This window comes from Zygosaccharomyces rouxii, assembly GCF_000026365.1.
Source record: "Zygosaccharomyces rouxii strain CBS732 chromosome B complete sequence".
In the NCBI taxonomy this organism is placed as follows: domain Eukaryota; kingdom Fungi; phylum Ascomycota; class Saccharomycetes; order Saccharomycetales; family Saccharomycetaceae; genus Zygosaccharomyces; species Zygosaccharomyces rouxii.
The window spans coordinates 382,982-406,240 of record NC_012991.1 but is presented as its reverse complement, the minus strand read 5'-3'; the positions used below and the strand labels follow the sequence as shown (position 1 = coordinate 406,240).

The 23,259-nt window shown below is 39.2% G+C and overlaps 11 protein-coding genes across 11 annotated transcripts; 4 read left to right on the top strand and 7 right to left on the bottom strand.

Annotated features, from left to right (window-relative positions):
- Positions 1-110: 110 nt before the first annotated feature.
- SLM3 (tRNA-5-taurinomethyluridine 2-sulfurtransferase) lies at positions 111-1,337 on the bottom strand (the record flags this gene model as incomplete). Its single annotated transcript, XM_002495123.1, has 1 exon — positions 111-1,337. One exon carries the CDS (start codon positions 1,335-1,337, stop codon positions 111-113), a length of 1,227 nt encoding a protein of 408 aa, XP_002495168.1.
- A 229-nt stretch (positions 1,338-1,566) lies between these two features.
- Positions 1,567-4,506, top strand: DBP10 (ATP-dependent RNA helicase DBP10; the record flags this gene model as incomplete). Its single annotated transcript, XM_002495122.1, has 1 exon — positions 1,567-4,506. One exon carries the CDS (start codon positions 1,567-1,569, stop codon positions 4,504-4,506), a length of 2,940 nt encoding a protein of 979 aa, XP_002495167.1.
- Positions 4,507-4,747: 241 nt separating this feature from the next.
- Positions 4,748-6,268, top strand: PRP9 (SF3a splicing factor complex subunit PRP9; the record flags this gene model as incomplete). The annotated part of the gene is made up of 1 exon (XM_002495121.1): positions 4,748-6,268. One exon carries the CDS (start codon positions 4,748-4,750, stop codon positions 6,266-6,268), a length of 1,521 nt encoding a protein of 506 aa, XP_002495166.1.
- Positions 6,269-6,681: 413 nt separating this feature from the next.
- On the top strand, positions 6,682-7,950 carry ARP2 (actin-related protein 2; the record flags this gene model as incomplete). Its single annotated transcript, XM_002495120.1, has 2 exons — positions 6,682-6,703; positions 6,797-7,950. 2 exons carry the CDS (start codon positions 6,682-6,684, stop codon positions 7,948-7,950), a joined length of 1,176 nt encoding a protein of 391 aa, XP_002495165.1.
- A 201-nt stretch (positions 7,951-8,151) lies between these two features.
- MPS1 (serine/threonine/tyrosine protein kinase MPS1) lies at positions 8,152-10,695 on the bottom strand (the record flags this gene model as incomplete). The annotated part of the gene is made up of 1 exon (XM_002495119.1): positions 8,152-10,695. One exon carries the CDS (start codon positions 10,693-10,695, stop codon positions 8,152-8,154), a length of 2,544 nt encoding a protein of 847 aa, XP_002495164.1.
- Positions 10,696-11,008: 313 nt separating this feature from the next.
- On the bottom strand, positions 11,009-13,696 carry CRT10 (Crt10p; the record flags this gene model as incomplete). Its single annotated transcript, XM_002495118.1, has 1 exon — positions 11,009-13,696. The coding sequence occupies one exon, from the start codon at positions 13,694-13,696 to the stop codon at positions 11,009-11,011; it is 2,688 nt and encodes an 895-aa protein (XP_002495163.1).
- Positions 13,697-13,852: 156 nt separating this feature from the next.
- On the bottom strand, positions 13,853-15,079 carry MRX9 (Mrx9p; the record flags this gene model as incomplete). The annotated part of the gene is made up of 1 exon (XM_002495117.1): positions 13,853-15,079. The coding sequence occupies one exon, from the start codon at positions 15,077-15,079 to the stop codon at positions 13,853-13,855; it is 1,227 nt and encodes a 408-aa protein (XP_002495162.1).
- Positions 15,080-15,141: 62 nt separating this feature from the next.
- APM4 (Apm4p) lies at positions 15,142-16,572 on the bottom strand (the record flags this gene model as incomplete). The annotated part of the gene is made up of 1 exon (XM_002495116.1): positions 15,142-16,572. One exon carries the CDS (start codon positions 16,570-16,572, stop codon positions 15,142-15,144), a length of 1,431 nt encoding a protein of 476 aa, XP_002495161.1.
- Positions 16,573-16,828: 256 nt separating this feature from the next.
- Positions 16,829-18,229, top strand: PRS5 (ribose phosphate diphosphokinase subunit PRS5; the record flags this gene model as incomplete). The annotated part of the gene is made up of 1 exon (XM_002495115.1): positions 16,829-18,229. The coding sequence occupies one exon, from the start codon at positions 16,829-16,831 to the stop codon at positions 18,227-18,229; it is 1,401 nt and encodes a 466-aa protein (XP_002495160.1).
- A 328-nt stretch (positions 18,230-18,557) lies between these two features.
- Positions 18,558-20,630, bottom strand: RTK1 (putative serine/threonine protein kinase RTK1; the record flags this gene model as incomplete). The annotated part of the gene is made up of 1 exon (XM_002495114.1): positions 18,558-20,630. One exon carries the CDS (start codon positions 20,628-20,630, stop codon positions 18,558-18,560), a length of 2,073 nt encoding a protein of 690 aa, XP_002495159.1.
- A 428-nt stretch (positions 20,631-21,058) lies between these two features.
- Positions 21,059-23,152, bottom strand: MAM3 (Mam3p; the record flags this gene model as incomplete). Its single annotated transcript, XM_002495113.1, has 1 exon — positions 21,059-23,152. The coding sequence occupies one exon, from the start codon at positions 23,150-23,152 to the stop codon at positions 21,059-21,061; it is 2,094 nt and encodes a 697-aa protein (XP_002495158.1).
- Between the last annotated feature and the right edge of the window lie 107 nt (positions 23,153-23,259).

Sequence of the window (23,259 nt, the reverse complement as noted above, 5' to 3'; positions counted from 1 at the left end):
GAATTTTCTTTACTCTAAATAGTGAGATGTTCAACTTCAAGAACCGTATATATACAAGCTTTAAAAGTACCCTTCGAACGATGAACCCCCCTCCCCCCCATCACGTGGAATTACGTTCCTACACGACTAATAGTGCCTGATCCCAATACCCGATTTTGCAAATAGAGGCAGCAATACTGACCAGGAGCCATGGCTCTCTGCGCACTCCCTAGCTTAAGCACCGTTTCATCTTGGTCAAAATGGCAATCCTTTACGGCGATCGGGTCTTGCAAAGAACGATACTGTATGAAAAGCTTGCCTTGCTCAATGGCTTCCTTCATCAAGCGCCGAAAATTGAGATCCAATGAAAAAGTGTTTGTGATTGTCACAGTATCCTGATAAAGTGCAGGATTATCTCTGCCTCTAACGATGACGAGTTCGTTGGAATCTTGTAATTTGTCACTGATGTACCAGGAACCTGCGTATCTGGGGTCACCTTGTGGCATGGATAGTCCCACTTTTTGTCCTATCGTATGTGACCACAGACCAGGATGTCGGCCCCAAACTCTCTTATTACCGTCTTCTTCGATAGTTACGATGTTACCTGGAGAATTCGGAAGATAGTGCTCCAGAAAGTGCTTAAATTTCCCACTTTGAGAATTGTTTACGAAGCATATCCCTTGTGAATCAGGTTTCTGAGAGGTTGTAGTTAACCCTGCAGCTACTGCTAATTCTCTCACCTCCGGTTTAGTCAAATGGCCTGTGGGGAAGATTAATTGTCCCAAGATGTCGGTATCTACCTGTGACAAGTAGTAACTTTGATCCTTAGCTGGGTAAAAACTTCTCAGTAGGTGTGGTTGGTCGTTATAACTCGAGGACAGCACCCTTGCATAATGGCCTGTTACTAACCAATAGTTGTTAGCGCCGTACTGTTGATCAAGATATTCTCTTAGTTTACCGAATTTCACAAACCTGTTACAACCAATGTCTGGGTTGGGTGTCCAGCCTTTGTTGTACGATTCTAACATGGGTTCAAATACATCCAGCCAGTATTCCTTTTCAAAATTAACCTTATCTACCGGTATACCTAAATGTTCAGCTACTCGGCCCACGTCCTTCCAATCTCTCTCGTAGCAAGGTTCCAGCTGCGGATCTGTTAGCGACTGTGATTTTCCCCAGCTTTGGATATAAATTCCTCGAGCATTTGGGTACTGTTCAGCAAATAGAGCTGCTGAAACTGAAGAGTCAACACCAGAAGACATCGCTATGATTACGTTGTCATTTCGATTCGGCAACTTTTGAGGTTTATATCCTTTGATAGCTCTTTTCCCAACGGTTTGGGCAAATCTGGAAAGCATCTCGATTCGAGCCTTTAGCTCTCTAAATTTTAATCATTGTATAGCTCATCGCATTGGGTACAGCTATTATGGGACTTTCTTTTTTTTTTTTTAAGATTAAGCGTAGGTGAAAAAAAAAATTTGATGCTCATCGCGATGACCTTTGAGCTACTTACCACTAGAAATCTGATAAAAGATAGGATAAAGAGCCTTTTAGCTGTCTTTACTTGTTTGAAATCGATTCTAAGACATGGGTTCTACATTGAAACGAAAATTGGAGGATGAAGAATCCAACAGTGAAGGAGAAGAGGGATTTGACATAGCTGGTAACATTGCGCTAACGTCTAGTGAGAGTGAAGGTGAAGATGGATCTGACGAAGACTCTGAAGAGAATTATCAAGATGTGATAGATTACAGTGATGATGATAAAGAAAAAGAGGCGGGCAAAAAGAAGAAGGAGCCTGTTAAAAAGAGTGATAAGCACGATTTCCCCATATTGGAACTATCTGATAATGAGGAAGATGCTGATGCTAAGAAGAAGAAAGAAGACGGTGATGCTGACGATATTAGTGAATACTTTACCACTAATAATAGTGAAAGTAAGAAGCATAAGAAAGGAAGTTTCCCCAGTTTTGGTTTTTCCAAATTTATTTTGAATAACATTAACAAGAAAGGTTTCCGTCAACCCACACCAATTCAACGTAAAACTATTCCATTGATTTTACAGAACAGAGATATCGTTGGTATGGCACGTACTGGTTCTGGTAAAACCGCAGCATTCGTTTTACCTATGATTGAAAAATTGAAAGCACATTCCAGTAAGATTGGTGCCCGTGCGGTTATCCTATCACCATCCAGAGAAATTGCAATGCAGACATATAAAGTTTTCAAAGAATTTTCCAAGGGCTCAGATCTACGAAGTGTGCTTTTGACTGGTGGTGATTCTCTTGAAGATCAGTTTGGGATGATGATGTCTAATCCAGATGTTGTTGTCGCAACACCTGGTAGATTCCTGCATTTGAAAGTGGAAATGAACTTAAATTTGAAAAGTGTAGAATACGCAGTATTTGATGAAGCCGATAGATTATTTGAAATGGGTTTTGCAGAACAACTGAACGAATTATTAGCATCATTACCTGAAAAGCGTCAAACTTTGCTTTTCTCTGCTACTTTACCTAATACATTGGTGGATTTTGCCAAGGCTGGATTAACTAATCCAGTTCTTGTACGTCTAGATGCTGAAAGTAAAATATCTGAGAATTTAGAAATGCTTTTCGTTTCCACTAAGCATGATGAAAGGGAAGCCAATTTATTCTACTTGTTACAAGAAGTGATAAAGATACCGTTAGCAACAGAAGAACAAAAAATGATATTAGGTGAAGGTAACAAAGCACTGTCTGATAGTGAAGATTCTGATGCTGAAAATGGGAAAAAGGATAGAAGAAAAAAGGGTAAAAAGAATAAGGCCAAAAGACCTAAGTTACCTTCCGCGAATGAATTGCCATCAGAAAAGGCCACTATTGTCTTTGTTCCTACGAGGCATCACGTCGAGTACATTTCTCAACTTTTGAAAGCTTGTGGATATTTGGTTTCTTATATCTACGGTACTTTGGATCAACATGCTCGTAGACGTCAACTTTACAATTTTAGAGCTGGTTTAACATCAATTCTGGTGGTTACGGATGTTGCGGCAAGAGGTGTTGATATCCCCATGTTGGCAAATGTGATTAATTTTACCATGCCTAGTTCTTCTAAAATTTTTGTTCACCGTGTGGGTAGAACTGCAAGAGCTGGTAACAGAGGTTGGGCTTATTCTATTGTATCAGAATCTGAGTTGCCTTACTTGTTAGATTTAGAGTTGTTTTTGGGTAAAAAAATTCTTTTGGCACCCATGTATGAAGCTACTTGCAATCTTTTGAAGGAGAAATGGGTGAATGAAGGTAATGATGAATTTCGTTTCCAACCCCCTAAAGTTTCCTACACTGATAGGATGGTATTGGGATCTTGTCCTAGAATCGAATTGGAAAGCATGGGTGATCTTTACAAGAATTTAATGGATTCCAACTACGATTTAGGATCGACTAGAGGTGTTTCGATTAAGGCAGAAATCATGTACATGAGAACACGCCAACCAGCATCAGCAGAATCGATGAAGAGAGCTAAACAGATGATCATATCAGGATGGGATGAGCAGAATATACTATTTGGTAAAAATATGGAAGCAGAAAAGAATAAGTTTTTGGCTAAGCTACAGGATAGAAGGAACAAAGAGACCGTATTTGAATTCGCTAGAAATCCTGATGATAAAATGTCTGTTCTGATGAAGAAAAGAAGACAACAATTGGAGCCTGTTCAACTAAGGGCAAAACAACGTCAAGAATTAATGGAGAAGGAAAAATTGGCAGGTCTCACACATTCCCTTGAAGATGAAGTTTTGGACAAATATAAAGGAGAAGTTGGATACTCTGTTCCTGATGCAGTGCTTGAAGAATTTGAAGATGCTGATCAAGTGTTAGAAGATCAGGAAACAGAAGGTAAGAAACAGAAACAGAAATCGAAGTCATTCAAGGATTCAAACTTCTTTATGAGCCATTATGCACCAGCTCAGAGTGTTCAAGATAGCCAGTTGAATATTTCTAGTGGGTTTACCACCGACGCAGCTCAAGCCTCCTACGACTTGAATGATGACGACAAGATCCAAGTTCATAAACAAACTGCTACTGTTAAATGGGATAAGAAGAAGAAGAAATATGTCAATCCTCAAGGTGCTGATAACGTGAGATATATTACCAGTGAAAGTGGTCAAAAGATTCCTGCATCTTACAGATCTGGTAAGTTTGATGAATGGTCAAAGAAGAGGAAGTTGAAGATGCCTAAAGTTGGTTCTAGGGAGTCTAGCATGGCAACTAACTTATTACAAGATCCTACTAGGGGCAATCCATCTTCTAATAATCGTCGCTTCATGCACAAACAGGTCAAGGCTCCTAAGGTACCAGATAAGTACAGAGACGATTACGGCAAGCAAAAGACAAAGGTTGCCAAGGCTCTGGAGAAGGGTATTCACGTCAAAGGTCACAACAATGCTCCTGGTATGACAAACGAACTAAGATCTGCGGACCAAATAAGAAAGCAGAGAGTCGTAAAGGACAAGAGGAGAGCCAAGAACGCTCGTGTAGGCAAGAAACGTTAACGTTAAATGTCTGTGGAAGATGTATAATACTTGATTAGATTAAATAGCATTCAAACGCAAAATTAAATACGTAGAATTCCATTGGGTTGGTCGGAAATCGTTGCAAAATTCCCTTAGTGGTTTTTATACCATGATCTTTTCTTCCTTTCTATTTGGTATTGTAGCTCGATATTTAGAAGCGATTAATCTGAAGACATGTTGAAAACTGAGGTACACTTTCAATAAGAAACCAAATGAGATAATGACGACTTTAGAGACACGAAGACAGTTATTAGAGGGCTTGGAGATTATTGAAGATGCTATATCTCAAAGATTTGGGAGAAATCCTGAATTGTACTACAGTAATATTACCAAACAAGTGCTAATAGATGGCGGCATCGAACTGCCTTCAACTACTGCAATGGCAGTCAATAGGATCTACAAGAGTAAAAGAACTAAGAGAAGTCGAAAGCAGTTAGTTACTCAACAACATGAGATTAATCTGTTCCTTTCACAAGCTCTTGATAAACAGAAAGAATTAAGTGGTGTAAATGGGACCGTTGATGTGGAGGACTATAGAGACGAAGAAATTAATTTTGATAAATTCAGAGAAGCAGTGGATCAAATAAATTCTAAATATGAAGATCAAGAGGGACTGGCACTAGATATCAACGAAAATATTGTCAATCATGAGATGTTTTCCGCCACTTTCTCCAAGTCGACTATTCTTTCTGAAAGCGCAAGAGATCTAGATTTGAATCAGATATTTACGAGAGATGAGCAATATGGTGATCTCCTGGACCTGGAAAAATTTCATAGTCAGTGGTTAAATGTGATTAAAAGAGCAGATTGCTCATACTTACAGTTCTTTGATGTTTTACAAAAATTTCTTGATCCTTCTGAATATTTGTTGTCACCACCTATGGATAGAAAAAATGAAAGGTATGGACAGTTTTTAATAGAATTATTTCAATATGTGGAACAATTTTTCGCCAAAGTTTACGTATTGGTTAATTCCACCATTTTATCCCAGAGGATGGAATCAGATTTTGAAGAATACTTGAGGATGCCAATATATAAATCTAATCATGGGCTGTACTGTGTAGCGTGCGGGAAATGGTTCAAGACTCCGACGGTTTTCCAAAGTCATTTAACTGGTAAGCATCACAGAAACAATCGAGATAAAAGATTCACCAAACTGCAGGCTGAATACAAGCTTCATCGATATTTAAAGATTTTACAAGGACAGTTGGAACGCACCAGAGGTTTTGTGGAGCGTAAGATGGCTTTCACCACAGAGGAGAGAATGGAGGAAATGTCCAGGCTAGCTAGAATATACGAGGGACCAGATTATGCTCCTGATGAAAAAGAAATTGAAGAAAAAGAAGATTCGGTGGATACCCCATCAGAAAAAAAGATGAATGGTGGTATAGAACTCCCTCTTGGGTTAGATGGATTACCTATTCCTCTATGGCTTTATAAATTACAAGGGTTGGATGTTACTTACTCGTGTGAAATTTGTGGTAATCAAACTTACAGAGGTCGTCGCATGTTTGAAAGACACTTTACTGAACCAACACACTTATTCCATCTAAAATGTTTGGGTATTGAAGCTTCAGATGCATTTAGATCTATTACAAGTATTGAGGAAGCCCAGAATTTGTGGAAACGTATATCTGGCAACAATACTACGAGTTCTCGTGATATTGAGGTAGAGGATGAAGAAGGGAATGTTATGACACAGCAAGTTTACGAAGAGTTGAAGAAACAAGGTCTAGTATAGTCCATAGGATCCAGAATCCTCAAGAAGCGATTTTAATATGGAGCACCTTGTGATATATTACGAACCACATAAAAGTGGATGTACTATAAATTAAATGCTGAAGGTTTTTGATTGCCGGCTCTTACTATTTTCCTTCCTTTCTTTTTTTTTTTTTTTTTTTTTTTTTTTTTTTTCTAAGAAATCTGTATTACGACCTTTCGGCGGCTAAAATAGATATATGATAATTTCTAGTACGTGTCACGTGATTATGATTGTTGTCACTAACAACGAAATGACACCGCTATTTTGAAAAGGGGCCCAACTTCTCTAAATGTAAAGTTATAGAATGAACAGTTAAATAGTCAAAGATTTAGGCAGAATTGAAGCTTTAAGCGCTCCTTAGGGTCAATATTGAGCCATTTAGTTAATTGCAGATGGATCCACATAGTCCAATTGGTATGTCAATATGCATTTGTTCCTCCCCTTTTAACCGTCCTTGAGGGGATAGATTCAATTAGATCTAATATACTAACGTTTGATAAATTGTAGTCCTCGACCAAGGTACTGGTTTCGTCAAAATTGGACGTGCTGGGGAGAATTTCCCAGATTACACGTTCCCCTCTATTGTTGGTAGACCTATTCTAAGAGCTGAGGAACGTGGTAGCATTTCAACTCCTTTGAAGGATATTATGATTGGTGAAGAAGCAAGCGATGTACGTTCATATTTACAAATATCTTACCCCATGGAAAATGGTATCATTAGAAATTGGCAGGATATGGAACATCTTTGGGATTACGCCTTTTACAACCAGATGAAATTCCCATCAACTTCTGGTGGGAAGATTTTACTTACTGAACCACCCATGAATCCATTGAAGAATAGAGAATTGATGTGTGAAGTAATGTTTGAAAAGTATGATTTTGGCGGCGTTTATGTGGCAATTCAAGCTGTCTTAGCGTTGTACGCTCAAGGTCTGTCTTCCGGTGTGGTTGTGGATTCTGGTGATGGTGTCACACACATCGTTCCAGTTTACGAGTCTGTGGTTCTAAACCATTTAACAAGAAGACTAGATGTAGCAGGTAGAGATGTCACTAGACATCTGATTGATTTGCTTTCCCGCCGTGGTTATGCATTTAACAGAAGTGCAGATTTTGAGACTGTTCGTCAAATAAAGGAAAAATTATCTTATGTGTCTTATGATTTAAATCTAGATACCAAACTGGCTAGAGAAACAACTGTTTTGGTGGAAAATTATGAATTACCTGATGGTAGAGTTATTAAAGTGGGTCAAGAAAGATTTGAAGCTCCAGAATGTCTATTTCAACCGGATTTGGTGGACGTGGAACAACCTGGTATCGGTGAACTATTATTTAACACAATACAATCTGCAGATGTGGACATTAGGAGCAGTCTTTACAGAGCAATTGTGCTTTCTGGTGGTTCTAGTATGTATCCAGGTCTGCCTTCAAGATTGGAAAAGGAATTGAAACAACTATGGTACACAAGAATTTTGCGTGGAGATGCCGCTAGATTGGATAAATTTAAAGTTAAAATTGAAGATCCACCTAGAAGAAAGCATATGGTCTTTATCGGTGGTGCTGTCTTGGCAAGTATCATGGCTGAGAAGGATCACATGTGGTTGACAAAAGAGGAATGGCATGAAAGTGGTCCAGCTGCAATGGCTAAGTTTGGACCTAGATAGAGTAGTCGGTTATCAAACTTTTATCAATCAAAATAAACGATAAAAAGATTAAAAATATGAATAAAATGAGCTTGAGATATTATGTACAAAAAAATACTATTAAAGAAATCTTGACAAAAAGGCATTAAAATCTGAACTTCGTCTTGTAAACCCAGTCATGGGTTATTTTTCTGTTAGGAACAAAACAACATGTAAATGCAGTTACAGTCTGATGTCTGCTAATTTACCTAGTACATCATCAGCGAGCTCTTCCACTTTCTCTTTGGATACTTCCTTTTGATCTGCCCCGTATCTGACAGCGTTTTTAATCAGATCGCGAATAAAGAAAGGAGTGACCATCACAGGTTTTAAGAAAGGGCTATCAAGAACTTCATCAACTGTCAATCTTTTATCTGGGTTCCTTAACAAACAAGCTTTCATAGTGTCCAATATGGAACGGGGAACAGCTTCATCATTAGCCGTTTTTTCAGAAAAAATGATCTTCACCTCAGGATTCATGATGGCTAATAATCTGTTTTGACCTTGGAACCCGCCATAAGGTGGTCTACCATAAATCATTTGATAAATAATACAACCGCAAGACCAGACATCAGAAGGTTTCCCAACTTTCCATCGATTTTGTTGTTTGTATTTGTCTCCGTCATTTTGTCCCGTATAATTCATTGCGACCAGCGCCTCAGGTGCCATATAATTTGGTGTACCAATTTGTGTTTCACGATAGATATTTACCGTATGGTCTGGTACTGCATTGGCAATACCAAAATCAATGATCTTTAAGATACCCTTGACAAACACAAAGTTAGCAGGCTTCAAATCTGAGTGAACTATACCAGCATCATGAACCACTTTAACACATTTTAACATCTCTCTTGCATGATATCGCACAAATTCGATATCTAGGGGCATACCAGCCCTCTGATTTAGGATTTGGGAAAGGTCATGATCACCACATTCCATTATCAAATAAAGGACACCATGTTCCATTTCATAATCAAATAGCTTTACTACTCTTGTCTTGTCCTTAAGTTTATTAAGTAGTTCTATCTCACCTTTAAATCCATTTACACTAGAATCATCAAATTCGTCAAACACAACTCTTTTCAAAGCATAAAGCTTATTATTATTGTCCTTCACTTTGTAAACTTTGGAGGATCCACCTCTTCCTAATAGTTCTATCTTTTCATATTCCACATCATTTACAGTGGTTGCGTTCCTTCTCGTTAATGCCTCACCATTACTACTCTTTCCCTTACTATCTGTTCTCTTTTCAGGTTCTACAATTTCCACCTTTTTCACTACTGGTGGTTTTGGTGCCTCTCTGTGATGAAATTCGTTTTCTTGAATCACTGAAGGGTGAATCGGTATTGCAACTGGGGGAGCCTCTGATGGCAATCGTTCCAAGGAAATTGGTTTTTCGTCTTTATTATTATTACCATTACGGTGATCCTCAAAAAGGTCGTAGCGCTTAGATTCTGGTTCATAGTCATTATTTCTGTTATTATTATGATGTTCGTCAAAATATTTATACCGTTTAAGTTCTGGTTCGTAAATTTGGTCATTATTATTCCTGTTTACATCGATGTTAGCAAGAGCTTCTCTTTTCCGATGTGAATACAAAAGGGTATTACTATGTGGATAAGAATCATACTCATTGTGTTTCAAGGACGATTTATCAGACAAAATATTTCTCTGTGAATCGACTGAACGTGCCACTGGTGATGAAAAGCCCCTCTGGAAAATATTCCTGGAAGATGTGTCTGATAATTTTCTTCGTGGTTGCGTAGCCGCTGAAAGAGAATTTTCTCGCCTTATTGGAATATGCTGAACACCGCTTCCATTGTTACCACTACTGCTAGTCCGACTCTCACGTAGAATCTCTTGTTTCAATCTTGCTAATTCCATCTTCCTTGGTTTCTGCTTTTCAAAATAAAGTCTTGAAATTCTCGGCAGTTCGCTTGTAGGTAAATCGTGTTTTTTCAAATACTGGACGGGATTTAAATCACCAAGATCTACCTGTGATGATAGTGACAATTTCTCTTCTGGTGATTCTTCTCGGTTAAGCTGTAAGAGCCCATCGGTGCTATTATTGTTATCATTGGTACCGTTGCTATTTGTAGTACCCGAAAATCTGCGATCAAGAGCCTCTGGAAAGATTGCAGATGCTCTTTTAGCTGGGCCTAAAAACTCTTTTCTACTACTATTCAAAAATCTTCTACTTCTTCTTTCTGCGTGCCTCGATGTCAATTCTTCTCTCATTGATTGCTGCATACTCTTGATCTTCTGGAAACTGTTTTCAAAATCGTTGCCATCTTTATCTTGTACATCAGTAGAGTTCATAGTCGTCATACTTGGTTGCTGGTGGCTCCTGTATTGTGCAAAGAGTGTAGATTGTGAAGGATCGCCGGAATGTATCGATGCATATGTATTTCCTGGAGTATGGTTAACACTGTTGTAATATGGTTCATTGTTCAAAGAACTTGGCTTTACACTATCTTTAGGTAACATTTCGAAAAGATCATTTTCATTAATATTTTCCTTTTCCTTTTCTGATAATAAAGCTGATCCAAAATTACTCAATTTTGGTGGAATGCTTATCTTCTCATCATCTGAATCATCTGTGAAAATTGTTTTGGTTGAGACCTTCTTTTGATCGTGCTCGGGGAATAGACTGTACTTCCATGTACCTTTATTACGCGGAGGCTGCCTTTGTTCACTTCCAGGGAGTGAATTGTATCTTGGTAGCATACTACTGTAAAGACGACCTCTTCATAAATGTCAAGTAGGAAAGCTGAAATTGGAAAAGATGTTTGCTCTTTTCCTTCCAGGTACTATAATGTACTATAAGAAACACTACCAGCAATTATCAACGAGGTCTTAACAGTCCTCTTCTAAGGTCTTTTTTATTCTTTCAACGGTTAAGTGAGCAGGTTTGTTTACTTTAACCGTTTTTTTTTTTTCCTAATGTTCCTCTTTCCTTACACAAAATGGCATCTTTCACGTGACTGGTGAAAAACCATAATACCGATCGTTGGCGGCTAACGGAGCCAATAATAATATGCTAATTTGTACCAGAGCTTGGGTATATTTTGACTCTGCGTAGGGAGGTTCCCGAAAGCACGTAAAGAACTGCGTAGGGGCCTCTGCAGTTTAGTTTATCCTCGGGCACATAACTATAGTCAAGTCCAACGATATTATAGAAGGGCAGAACCACGTCATCTATACCGCAGTACCTGCAGCTATTTCCCGAGCCATCAGGGGTTGTATAGGTGAGAATACATTGAGGATCTGGGTCTCCAGGAGACTGTGGGTTCCAACCCAGGATGTATTCTTGTCGGAAGGAGTAAATACCATTGTATTCCGTTAATCTTAATAGAGACAAAAGACCTACCTGTGAAGCCACCACTAAGCAGTTGAGTTCCTTGATGTGACACACGAAGTTAATTCTATCTAGTGCCATCAGAAATTCGTGACGTGAACAAAGGGAAATCTTACTGACGGGGAAGATTCTATCCTTAGTGAAGGATGTGACTATTAGTGGATGGGCCTTAACTAGATAGATGTGGTGCGCCGATGTGACGAAGAGAAAATCCTCATCGAGTTCAGATAGTCGATATCCAAATGGTGAACCAGTAGAGTCCGATTCCACCATGCTCAAAAGATGACGGACTTTCCTAGTGTGGTTATGAAGAGCCCACTTTGGTTGACCTTCGAGATGACCAGCTGCCAACAACCCATCAACAGGGAAAAGATGATCATGATGTGGAGAATCTCCTTCCCCTGAATCTGGGGGTGTATCTTCTACCGGACGGTCCATTGGGTCAGCAAACGCCTGCGTTAGCGTATATTCACAAATATCTGGGAAATACATCCGATTGTATCCTGCCAAAGGCAATGGGCAATAAACCGTAACTTTCTTGTCTAAGTGAGTACGTTTACCCATCTCCCTGAGAGAATGAGGATCAAATGGTTCCTGAACTTCTTTATCATCATCCAAATCGGACCATACACGATAATTAATACCGTTAGAACTTTCGTTCTCATGAGAACTGGCATTTTTAAATACTAGATTTTCGTACCTTTTAAATGCATCGTCATTAAGATGTTCATTCTTCAAGGTTCCATGCTCTCCAAACATGTAAAAGTGTCTATAGTTATCCTCTGGTAAATCTTTGATAACTCTCTCTTCCAAATTCGGTTCTGAATGTCTCGTAACTCTGAACAGCGGGCCATAACCTGGTACAACGCTTTCTGCATCATCTGGATTTAGATGTGCCCTTGTGACGACTCCCCTCTTATCAAACGATGTGAACCTTAGTTGAAGATTCGAATTGGTAATTCCATTTTGACAACCCCACCCTAAAGGAACTACAGGCACTGGTATTTGTGTAGTGAGAGCACCAATGCCCAACTCACCTGAACAATAAACACTTGGAGGATGGCATTCCAAGATCAGACTATCTTGAGTCACAGAATAAAGAATTGACCTCTTGAAACTGGTTTGATAATTTAAATTGAGGAATTCGAATTTTGGTACTTTCAGAAAATCTCGTTTTTTCAAGGGTATCACAGTCCAGCAGAATGCTGCAAAGAATTGTGAATCCATAATCCTCCCCCGTATAGTTTTAGAAGATGGGTCCAATCGCAGTTGAACTGTGGTTACATTTCCATAGATCGAACAAAATGCTAGTGTGACAAACCCATTTTTATCGCGAGATCCTGGGATAAAACTCAAATTTGGTACATTGTGGAAGGAGGATATTTCATATGAATCTGCAGGATGTAAAGAATGACGAGTTTTATCAAATGCGAACACTGTGACACCAGGACCATTGTGCCCGGCGGCTAAAAAAGTGATGGGACCTTCATCCGAAATATCCACACTCCAGCAACTGTCAGGGATCCTAAGGAGCAGCAACGGAATAACATTAACATGTTTCCTGTATTGTAAGTCCTTCTTCTTCATAGATTCTCCAATCGCGGTAAAAACAGTGCTCATCTCATAAACTAGAACTATACCACCATCCAAACAGAGGCATAAGACATCGTTACCGAAAAACCTTGAGACTTTCATGTGGTTTACATGGAAGTTATTTTCACTGAATAAATACTCGATATTTTCCTTCTGCATTTCTCTATCGGCTGCAAATTTAGCAGAGTTCTTACAGTATTTTAAATGAATAGAAAATGACATTTCCTTCCATTGGAGTTTCTCTAAGAACAAACAGTCTAAATTATGAATCTCTATAGTATCTTGATATGCCATAAAGAGCCATTTACCGTAAATGCATGCCAGGTTGTTCTTAAATGACAAAGATTGGTGGGCAAAGGGATTCGCAAATGCACGTTCAGCCTCTGGTAGGTAAATATCCGCTAATAATTTTTGATTTGGTGGTATTAGTCTTTCTGCAGGATTCAGATAAAGCGCATCCGACCATATGGGTTCAAATTTATCACATCCTTCCTTAATATTATTGACAAATTCACGCCCTTCATCTTTTACAAGTGAATACTTTTCTAATTCGTATAGATGTTCTTCAATACTTTCAATAGCTCTATTCGAGAATTCTCCCTTATTCAATTGCTGATCATATAAATAGTGTTTAACTTTAAATTTACCTCCTAGTACAGCAGACCCTCTAGCAGCCAAAACCCGACTATCAAAACACAAATAAGGCTTATGTTGCCTTGCAACAATCCTTCTAGAGGCTAACCAATTGGCAAATGATTCGTCAGGATCCGTAGGCATCCTCAGAGCAATATATACCTGATAGTCTGTACAAGTGTTGATGAAGTACTAACTGGCACTGATTTCTCAGTCAGACTCCATAATAATGAGAAAGGGTTGTCACATGATATGACTACTTGGACGTATATACATTATAATAAATAGAATAGTTAGATCTCAGTCAGTATTTCTGATGGTGTATTCTGTGTGGCCATCAGAGTTCTCATGGACATCGTACTTGGTCCAGAAATCCCCTGACTCGCCTCCATCAATAATGACAAATTGTTTGGGCAAAATGCTACTTGTAGATTTCACTGATATAGCCATATTACACTTAGCATTTTGTCTGATTAGATTCGTTTGCACTAGGAAAAAATCGTAGTTGTTTCTTTCAGCATGATGACCTTGAAGAACAGCTACCGAGACGTCTGCTAAATGCCTTTTTGGATGAGTTGACGATTTCAAATATATGGGGTAAACTATCCAGAATATAATTTCGTTTTTGAAACCACGAACAAAGGACCTACAATCGCTAGAGCCTAGTTCAAAATCATAGCCTTCCTTAATCCAATTTGAGACGTCATCTCCCAAGAAATAGGTTCTAATGCCTTGCTCATCACTCTTAATCGCTTCCATGACACGACTCTGTACAAAGGATAATAGTCTATCTGCCTCTGATACGTTATTTGCATTAGGCCAGATACCATCTCTTTTCATCTTTGCATCAACACCTTTGAAGATTTCCTCAAATACACCAGCGTTGGGATTTTGAGCAGCATCAAAAAATTTACTAATAGATTTCACATACATGGCATTCAAAGTCTGAGAGTTCAATCTCATTTCACTTTTTTTCAACCCATTGAGTAATTGATCAAACAAAGTATTATTCTTCCACTTGCGAAACTGATAGACGCTGATACCTACAACGAACAATGGCAGGAAGAAAGTCAACATAAATGGTAGTATTAGGAAAAATACGGTCAACGCACCAATACTAGCAAGGAATATCACTAAGGGCGATATTTTAAACACTCTTAAGGGGGGTCGGTTTCCAAAGGGGTATCTGCCACTTCTCCTAACACTGGTAAAATGAAAATTTCTTGAGAAAATGCTGGGTGACAACTTATTGAATCTAATAGTATTGAGCCTTGTGTATCTTGGAGGAACTATTGGGGATGGTGATCTTGTTAAATGGCATAGTTTTCTTGTCATGACTACGGGGACTGCAGGTCGCAGTGAAGTGAGACCTTTGGCTAGAAGGAACGGGTTCTCACGAGGAATGAACCCTAATCCAATGCCTGGTCTCAACATCATTGAATGCATCTCGACTTTAAAACCTGGCGATATGTGAAGTTCATGTATAAGAGAGTTTATATCTAAGTGCAAAGTTCCGTCATCGCCCATATATACCGTAAACCTAATGAAAGCCCTCGACACGTGATAGGCTGTAATCGATTCCAATCAGTTCAGTATCTCACTTCATATGATCCTGACTTCGAGATGTATTTAATCCATTTAACCACACGGTACTTCTCGTCCTTATCCGATACCCTGAAATAACGCACAACTAATCCTGAATTACTGAACATCATGATTTCAAAACCTAAGGACATTGGTGGCCTTGGCCACTGTTGCAGTGTCAATTGAGTAGTATCACTTGTAGGCACTGTAACTGCGCTGAGCGTATTTTCTGTGAGTCCATGGTACTTGTTAAACCTCCAGACCATAGCATTCTCTTCCGATTCGAATTTGCATTTACCATTGGATATATTAATCTTACAATCTACAGTACCTGGTGGTACTGGTATATGAAGTGCAACATCCTTAGCTGATAATTTGTTGGGGAACAAAGATTTCAGTGTGATCCTGTATTCCACGGTCGATCCACATGGGGTAACAACGGGTGTGATCTTAAATGGTAAATTCAAATTATCACGAACGCAGTATTTCATAAGCTCCATGTTTCCATCTGGGGGGACAAACTTAATGATTCTTTCCTTATTGAATTTATCGAGTGAAACGCATTGATGAAACTTGCAATCTTCCAGCATAACACTACCAGCGGCCGCTTTGGGTACAGCTTTCTTATTGTGAAATTCTTGTGTATCTAACCAAAGTGAATCGCCAAATTCTACACTTGGTGAATCATTAAGTCCGAATTGACAGATGGGGGTCCCACTCAAGTGTGTAGTCATGTCAATTGTACCATCCACATACGCCTTTAAGATAGATCCGTCTCTGGAAACCAAGATATTGATCTTTTCATTGACGTAGAGAAACACTTCATTCTTTTTGTATTTGATACCGTTAGGTCTCCAGGGAAAATTGGATGGATAATTGGTACCCAAATCTTGGGACATTGATCTATTATTTCGTGTCAAAAATTTGGGCATAGACAAATTTGAAGTACTCAAATTGGAACCTGGGAAATTAGCTACAGTCGATGATTTTGGTTCGCTTGAAGTACCCCCACTCTTAGGTGGTTTAACTGAGATTTTAGAGGCAATAGATCCTAATTCCGTATCCATCGGTATACCACCGGCTCCTATTACAACGTCCAAAATTTCATAACATATCATAAAGTCTTCTTTCAACTTCTCCTCCTTGGTTAGATCATAGGCATCTAAAATTGCATTAAATTTGTAAAGAAATTCCCAAATGGCTCCACTATTAGCATTAGTTCTGCTTACTGTCACTATCCAAAGACTGTCGCTACCGTTTGATCTAATGTGATGGAATGTTGTAGAGCCTAGGGTCAAGATCGGAGACCTTACATCTAGATTGTTAATCACCTGGATTCTAAAGATATCACTTATAGACCTCTTCAAGGAATTATTGAACAGTTTAGACACTATTAGTTCTCCACGAGTAGAATATATGAAGATCGCATTAATCATCGTTCAGAAGCTCAATTGAACTCGGGTCTTCCGCTTATATCAAATCTTGGACCGCTCGTTAACGGTTAAATACCTTCTGATGCCTTGGAAACTAGCCTTGAGTTAAATATTCCAGCTTTAACCTTGTTGTTCTTCGCTGTAAACCGTTTTCGAGACCCTTAGGAATTGATATTTAGGATGCTGAAAAATTTTGAACATAGAACATGCACTTAAAGCTCATCACCTACAAGAAATAAGGTCAAAAAGGTCCCAAAGGATGGGTGAAATAGTTATATTCGGTGGGGATTCCCACCCAGAATTGGTCAAGATGATTTGTGATAACCTAGCGATCCACAGCTCTAAAGTACAAATGGGTAAATTTTCTAATGGTGAGACTAGTGTTAGTGTTCGTGAATCTGTACGTGAAAAAGATGTTTATGTGATTCAGAGTGGATGTGGCCATGTAAATGACACTTTTATGGAACTGTTGATTTTAATCAGTGCTTGCAAGACCGCTAGTGCATCTCGTGTCACTGCAGTGATGCCCTATTTCTGTTATTCAAGACAACCTGATATACCCTACACTAACAAGGGTGCGCCATTAATTTCAAGAACTAGTGAAGAACGTTCTGATGAATTTAATAAGTCTTTGTCTACCGGGCTGACTACTAGGAAACCAGGTGCTGAGAGTCCATTCGAAGGTCCTGAAAGTTCGATACGATCTGATGGTGGAAGATCTGAGGATTCCAAACCGTCATCGTCTTCTTCTAACTCTACCTCGAATTCTGATGGTATTAAGAAATCCGTCTCATTTTCACGTATTCCAGTAATCGCAGATGGTAAGGACGCAGGTTCTACAAAGGCAGACGCAGGCGAATTGTTTAACGCTCAAAATGCAGGTTATAAACTATGGGTGGCTCAAGCGGGTACTCTGATTGCTAATCTTTTGACTACCGCTGGTGCTGACCATGTAATCACCATGGATTTACACGATCCTCAGTTCCAAGGATTCTTCGATATATCGGTGGATAACTTATACTGTAAACCACTGGCTCAAAAGCATATCCAATTTGGTATCCCCAATTACAAAGAAGCTGTGATTGTTTCCCCCGATGCAGGTGGTGCCAAAAGAGCTACCTCTATTGCAGATGCATTAAAATTATCATTTGCCCTAATTCATAAGGAAAGAAGGTCACAATTACTAAAAGGCCCACCAGGTGCTACTCTATCTTCAGGAGGCACTTTTTCCACAAATCCCAAGCCACTAGTATCCCATCTGCATTCTGCGGACATGCATCCATCTAATTCAGCTTCCAAATATGTGCAAACAACTATGCTAGTTGGTGACGTTAGAAACAAAGTTTGCATTATTGTTGATGATTTGGTCGATACCTCTTACACCATTACTCGTGCAGCAAAACTTCTAAAGGATCAAGGTGCATCAAAAGTTTATGCATTAATAACACATGGTATTTTTTCAGGTGATGCCCTTTCAAGAATCCGTCAAAGTGCTATTGATAAATTAATTGTCTCTAATACAGTTCCCCAGCATGAAACTGTTGCATATTTGGGTAAAGATAAAGTTGACGTTATGGACGTATCAAGAATTTTTGCGGAAGCAATCAGAAGAGTCCATAATGGTGAATCCATCTCTATGCTTTTTGAGCATGGATGGTAATGGACTTTTTGGACATTTTATTTAATATGCTTTTTGAGAAATAAGCACCGTTTAACTCAACACTTATCATATGTGGTAAACACGATTCAAATGAATAATAACAGAAAAAATAGAAAATAGAAAAAAAAGTGGTAAAATTTACATGAATGCTATTGGTTAAGATTCCTAGAAGAATTTAATAGAATATGTCTAACTACAATCTCTTTTCTTTCTCTTCGTTTTTCCTTTTTTTTTTTTTTTGTTCTTAACTTTCATTCGTCATTACACTAAATCTAAAATCATAAACATTGGTTGACCTTCTTTTGTTGGATCTTCTTGATTTTCAGTTTTATTCGACAGTCCCTGCTGACGTCTTGACGACCTGCGGCACTTGTCCCGGGCCCGCTGTAAGCTCTGGCTGCTTTTCATCTAATACCTTCTTTGTCCCCTGTTCAGCACGGTTTTCGGGTTGCTCTTGAGTGGTAAGGTCGTCCTTTGGTTGGGAATTACCCAATGTACGATCTTCAGCATTTTCATGGTGATGGTGATGATGGTGATTATCATGTCCTTTCTTGTCTTGATCTTGATGATGGTGGTGATGATGGTGGTGGTGGTGATGATGTACCTCCCCACCTCCTTGACGCACTTGCTCCTCTTTCTTAGCCCTAGCTTTCATTTCCCTTATTTTGTTGAGATCATTCAATTCATCTTCCGTGATCAAATGATGTTCATGAGTTTCTGGTGATTTAATTAAAGTACCACGAGGATCTACTTCACATACTTCGATATCTTGTAGCCACTTGTCCTGCAACACGGCATCCATGAGAATACGTTTCTTCGGATCCAATACTAACATTGAACCAATTAAATTACGAGATGCATGTGGTAGAAGTTTTAATATTTTATATGGACCCCTTGCTGGATCCTTTTCATGTTCAGGTTGCTCACAGAACATCTTAAACGAATTGTAATTTTGACGGGGAGCCTTCCAGGGGAATCTTCTTAAAACCATGCAGTAATACATGATTGCGATGGACCATATATCTGCAGGTCTTGGATCATAAGTAGATTCTTGCAGTAATTCAGGTGCTAAGTATGGATCTGAACCCACGATCCCACGAGCGGGTACTACATCATGTTCGAATGGATATTTAAACACAACCGCACTACCGAAATCGATTAATTTCAAAATACCTTTATCATTCACCACACAGTTATCCAATTTCAAATCGCGATGTGCCAACCCCATTGTATGTAAATAGGCCACACCATTACAGATTTGTCTGAAATAACATTCTACTTCATGTCGACTCATTAAATCGCTCATAACCAAAGTGAAGAAATCGAATGGCGCAAATTCCATTACCACAAGGAAGGTTTTCCCCTCTTGCAACATATCTAAAGTTTCAATGATATTCTGTTGATGTAAAGTAGATCCGACACAAAATTCAGCGGTAACCTTTTTAGAGTATGATGCCTGTGAATGCTGAGATGCACTTTCACGTACTCTAAACATTTTAACAGCAAATTTTTTACCATCTGTCCTTTCCACTACTGAAACTGAACCTGACGCACCTTCACCTAATTGTTTGCCAGGCATACCGTATTTATCAATAAGTTCATGCGCATTTTCTGTCTGGAATATAGCTTTATTACGAGAATCACTTTGATCTGTCCTAACGTAAATCCCGTGGATTTCCCTAGCAACAGCCTGCTGCTGTTGTTGTTGCTGAGTAACTTGAAGTGGTTTTCGATGAGCTGGTTCACCTTGAATCTTCTTGAAAAATCTCTTTAATTTTAAAGACTTCTTCGGATGTAAATCATGAGTAGAATTTGAACTTTTTGCTGTAGCCAACCTGTCAATGCTAGTCGAACTATTATTTCTGCTTCGGCTAAGTTCTTGGTGATCCTCGATCTGCTTCTGTAAAATCTCCACTGGATGCATGTGAGAAAATTCGTCTGACGAAGGGGAGAGCTGATCGGTGTAATTTCGAGGATTGTGTAAATGACGACTAAATGGATTCGATGTAGTAGCTATAGTACCATCATTTCTCACTTGTACTGGTGGAGAACTGCTTCTAGGAGTACTATTTTCATTATTTTCAGTACTACTACAACCACCGCCACGAGTTGTAGAAGAAAGACTCGTAGTTTTCCGTGGTGTAGGTGCAAAATAACCGCTGCTCGAATTTGCTAGTGGACTCCTGGGAGTTGCCGGATTGCTCGAAGGTGAAGCTGGTGAACCAGACCTATGAGGTGATATACTAGAGTCATCGGCACCTCTGCTAGAATTACCAAACAGCTTATAGAACCCTTTACCCAATTTCCTACGGGCGAAAAGGGATGAATTCGATGCAGATGACTGTAAATCGTGTCCTGCCTCTGGCGTTGATACTCTATCGACCTCAGAACCTTGTGGCATCAATGATAAGACAAAATAGAGGGGAAAAAATGACCTTCTCACTTACAAATTCTTTCTTTCCTAGTATTGAACCTTTTTAAAATAAATTAGAAAAAGTCCTTATAGGGGGGATCAGAGTTTTTGAGCGAAAAAAACGTAGTTACTCTTGCAGTATGAAAGCAGCTTAGGAAATTTCAATTGAGAATATCCTGAGGCTTTCAAACACTCTCCATTAGCTTATTTCTGGTCTTATAAAGGTGTGTTATTAACTGACTAATTATGCAACTGAAGCCCTTCCCCCTTTGAATTTCTCATACTTTTATCGGGTTCAAGATCGATGATTTACGCCCATTTTGTACGAAGCGCCTAGATGTAGAATGGAATATTAGAGTATCTAGTTCTGTTGTTTAACTTATGAAAATGAAATTTTTTACCTTATGAGAATACTCTCAACGTTTTCTGTTAGATTTCTTCTTACCACTTTTTCCTTTACTACTCTGTTTGTTCTTGGAATGTGATTTCTTAGAACTTTTATTACCGTTGGTGTGGTTTCCGTCATTATTATTAGTAGTCCTTGCCTCGAGTCCCTCTCTAGATAGTGATTCTAACTCCTCACTGGTTCTCGGAGCTTCATCCCAGTTCTTTGCCGGTTCAATAATTGTTTTAGGAACACCTTTAACTGTAATTATTGACTCCACTATACCGTGTTTAGTGGATTGATACGAGGATGATAGTAAAGTGTTATCAGGTTTCTCATGAACGTTAATGTTGCTAAATTGGGGATAGACTTTTTCCTTCTTAGGTCCCAAACTTGTTGTGACTTGAATTGGAGCGCCTGTCTTCTGGGTAAACTCTCTTGCCTTGTTGGATGCTTTCACATGATGATCAATTGGATCATTTCCATTGGAATTGTCTGATTCAGAAGCAGATGCATCGTTACCAGTTTCTTCTTCTTCTGGTAGCTGTTGAGCTTCGTGTTGACTATTTGAATCACTGTTTTCCTTGCCAAGTGGTTTTGCTCGTCTAGAGGTACCGTACGTTGACGGAGATCTAGCGGTTAAAGTTGGATTAGGCCTCTTGATAGTAACAAAAGGTTTATTGACATCCAATGGATTTGCAGCAGGGTTAGAAGGTAGTACCAAAGGTCCCTGGCCCGCTTCATTACTACCTTGAGGTGGGGAAGAGTGGTGTAAATTATGCGGAGTACCTTCTGTGTAAGAGTGAGTTGGCGAATGAGGTAGTGAGTTGGGAATGGAACCTGCATGGTTAAGCAGAGCTTGAGATTCACCATCTTGAAAATCGCTGGAGGGTCTTTTACTAGAATTGGTGTAAAGACGATGCAAATAGGATGTAATGTGGCGTTTGCTCAATGGACCTGGTTGTTCACGTATAGTACGTTGGTGGATATCTACAAACACGTCAGATTCATCAACAATCTCTTCGCCAATTAATTCTTCAATAACATCTTCTAACGTTAAAACACCAATGGCACCAGTAGATGACCCCAGATCTCTGCTCACAACGCACATGTGAGATTTACCCTCTTGGAAATAATTTAAAATGTTAAGACATGACGTAGTGGGGGCAGTCTCTGGTAACGTCGCTAGCGGGAAATGGGAAACCGGAAGTGCATCTTCAGGGTCATAAGAAATCAAAACTCTGACTAAAAGCATCCCAATGAAATTTGTCGGTTCATTGGGTAAACAGATCGGTATACGTGAGAATCCAGAATCAAATATTTCTTGAACAGTTCTTTCATCAAGTATGCGATCCGCACTCATGGTGAACACATTTTCAATTGGGGTCATGATTTCCTGTACTTCCTTTTCTTTCAAATCCAGCACTGCGGATATGATGGTAACTTCGTCGTGAGTCAATCTTTCCACACCCATAGTACGATGTAATGTAACCAAAGTCTTAAGGCCTGACTTCTTATACATAGTACCATGATCTTCACCTAGGATATTATCCAAAAGAACCGCTACAGGGTATGCAACTGGCAACATGACATACATGAGAACTTGAACAAATGGAGTGAAAAATGCACCAATTTCTAAACCATATTTCACACATACACTTTGAGGTATAATTTCACCAAATATAACAATGAGAACTGTAGAAGATACGACTGCTTGCCAACCACCGCCTAGACAACGGTCAAGCACAATCGGCAGGGTTTCATTCGTAATCACATTAGAAAGCAACAGCGTAACTAATAACCAATGCTTACCACGGGAGATTAATGACAGAACTTTAGTGGCTAATTTTCGCTCCTTTGGTGAACCAGAAGTACTTATAACTTTCAAATAAACTTCGTCTTGACCCATAAGTCCCAAGGTAAGACCTGCAAACACACCTCCCAACAATACTAAAAATGAGGAAATGATCATATAAGTGGTTCGATCCCCATAATTAGGTTCCTGTGGTTGGTGAGCATTACCACCACCGGTAGTTGCCCTGTAGACTAAAGGCAAAGTGTGTATTCGTGGGATAATAGAAGCCAGGAAGGCTACTGGTAAAACCGATTGACGAGATCTCGACATATCACAGTGACAATATTCTACAAGGGAGGATCGGGGATCACCACCAGATTTGAAAAAAATAATTTGTTCTTCTAAGGTCTCTTTCCTTATTCCCCCAGGTTCTCACT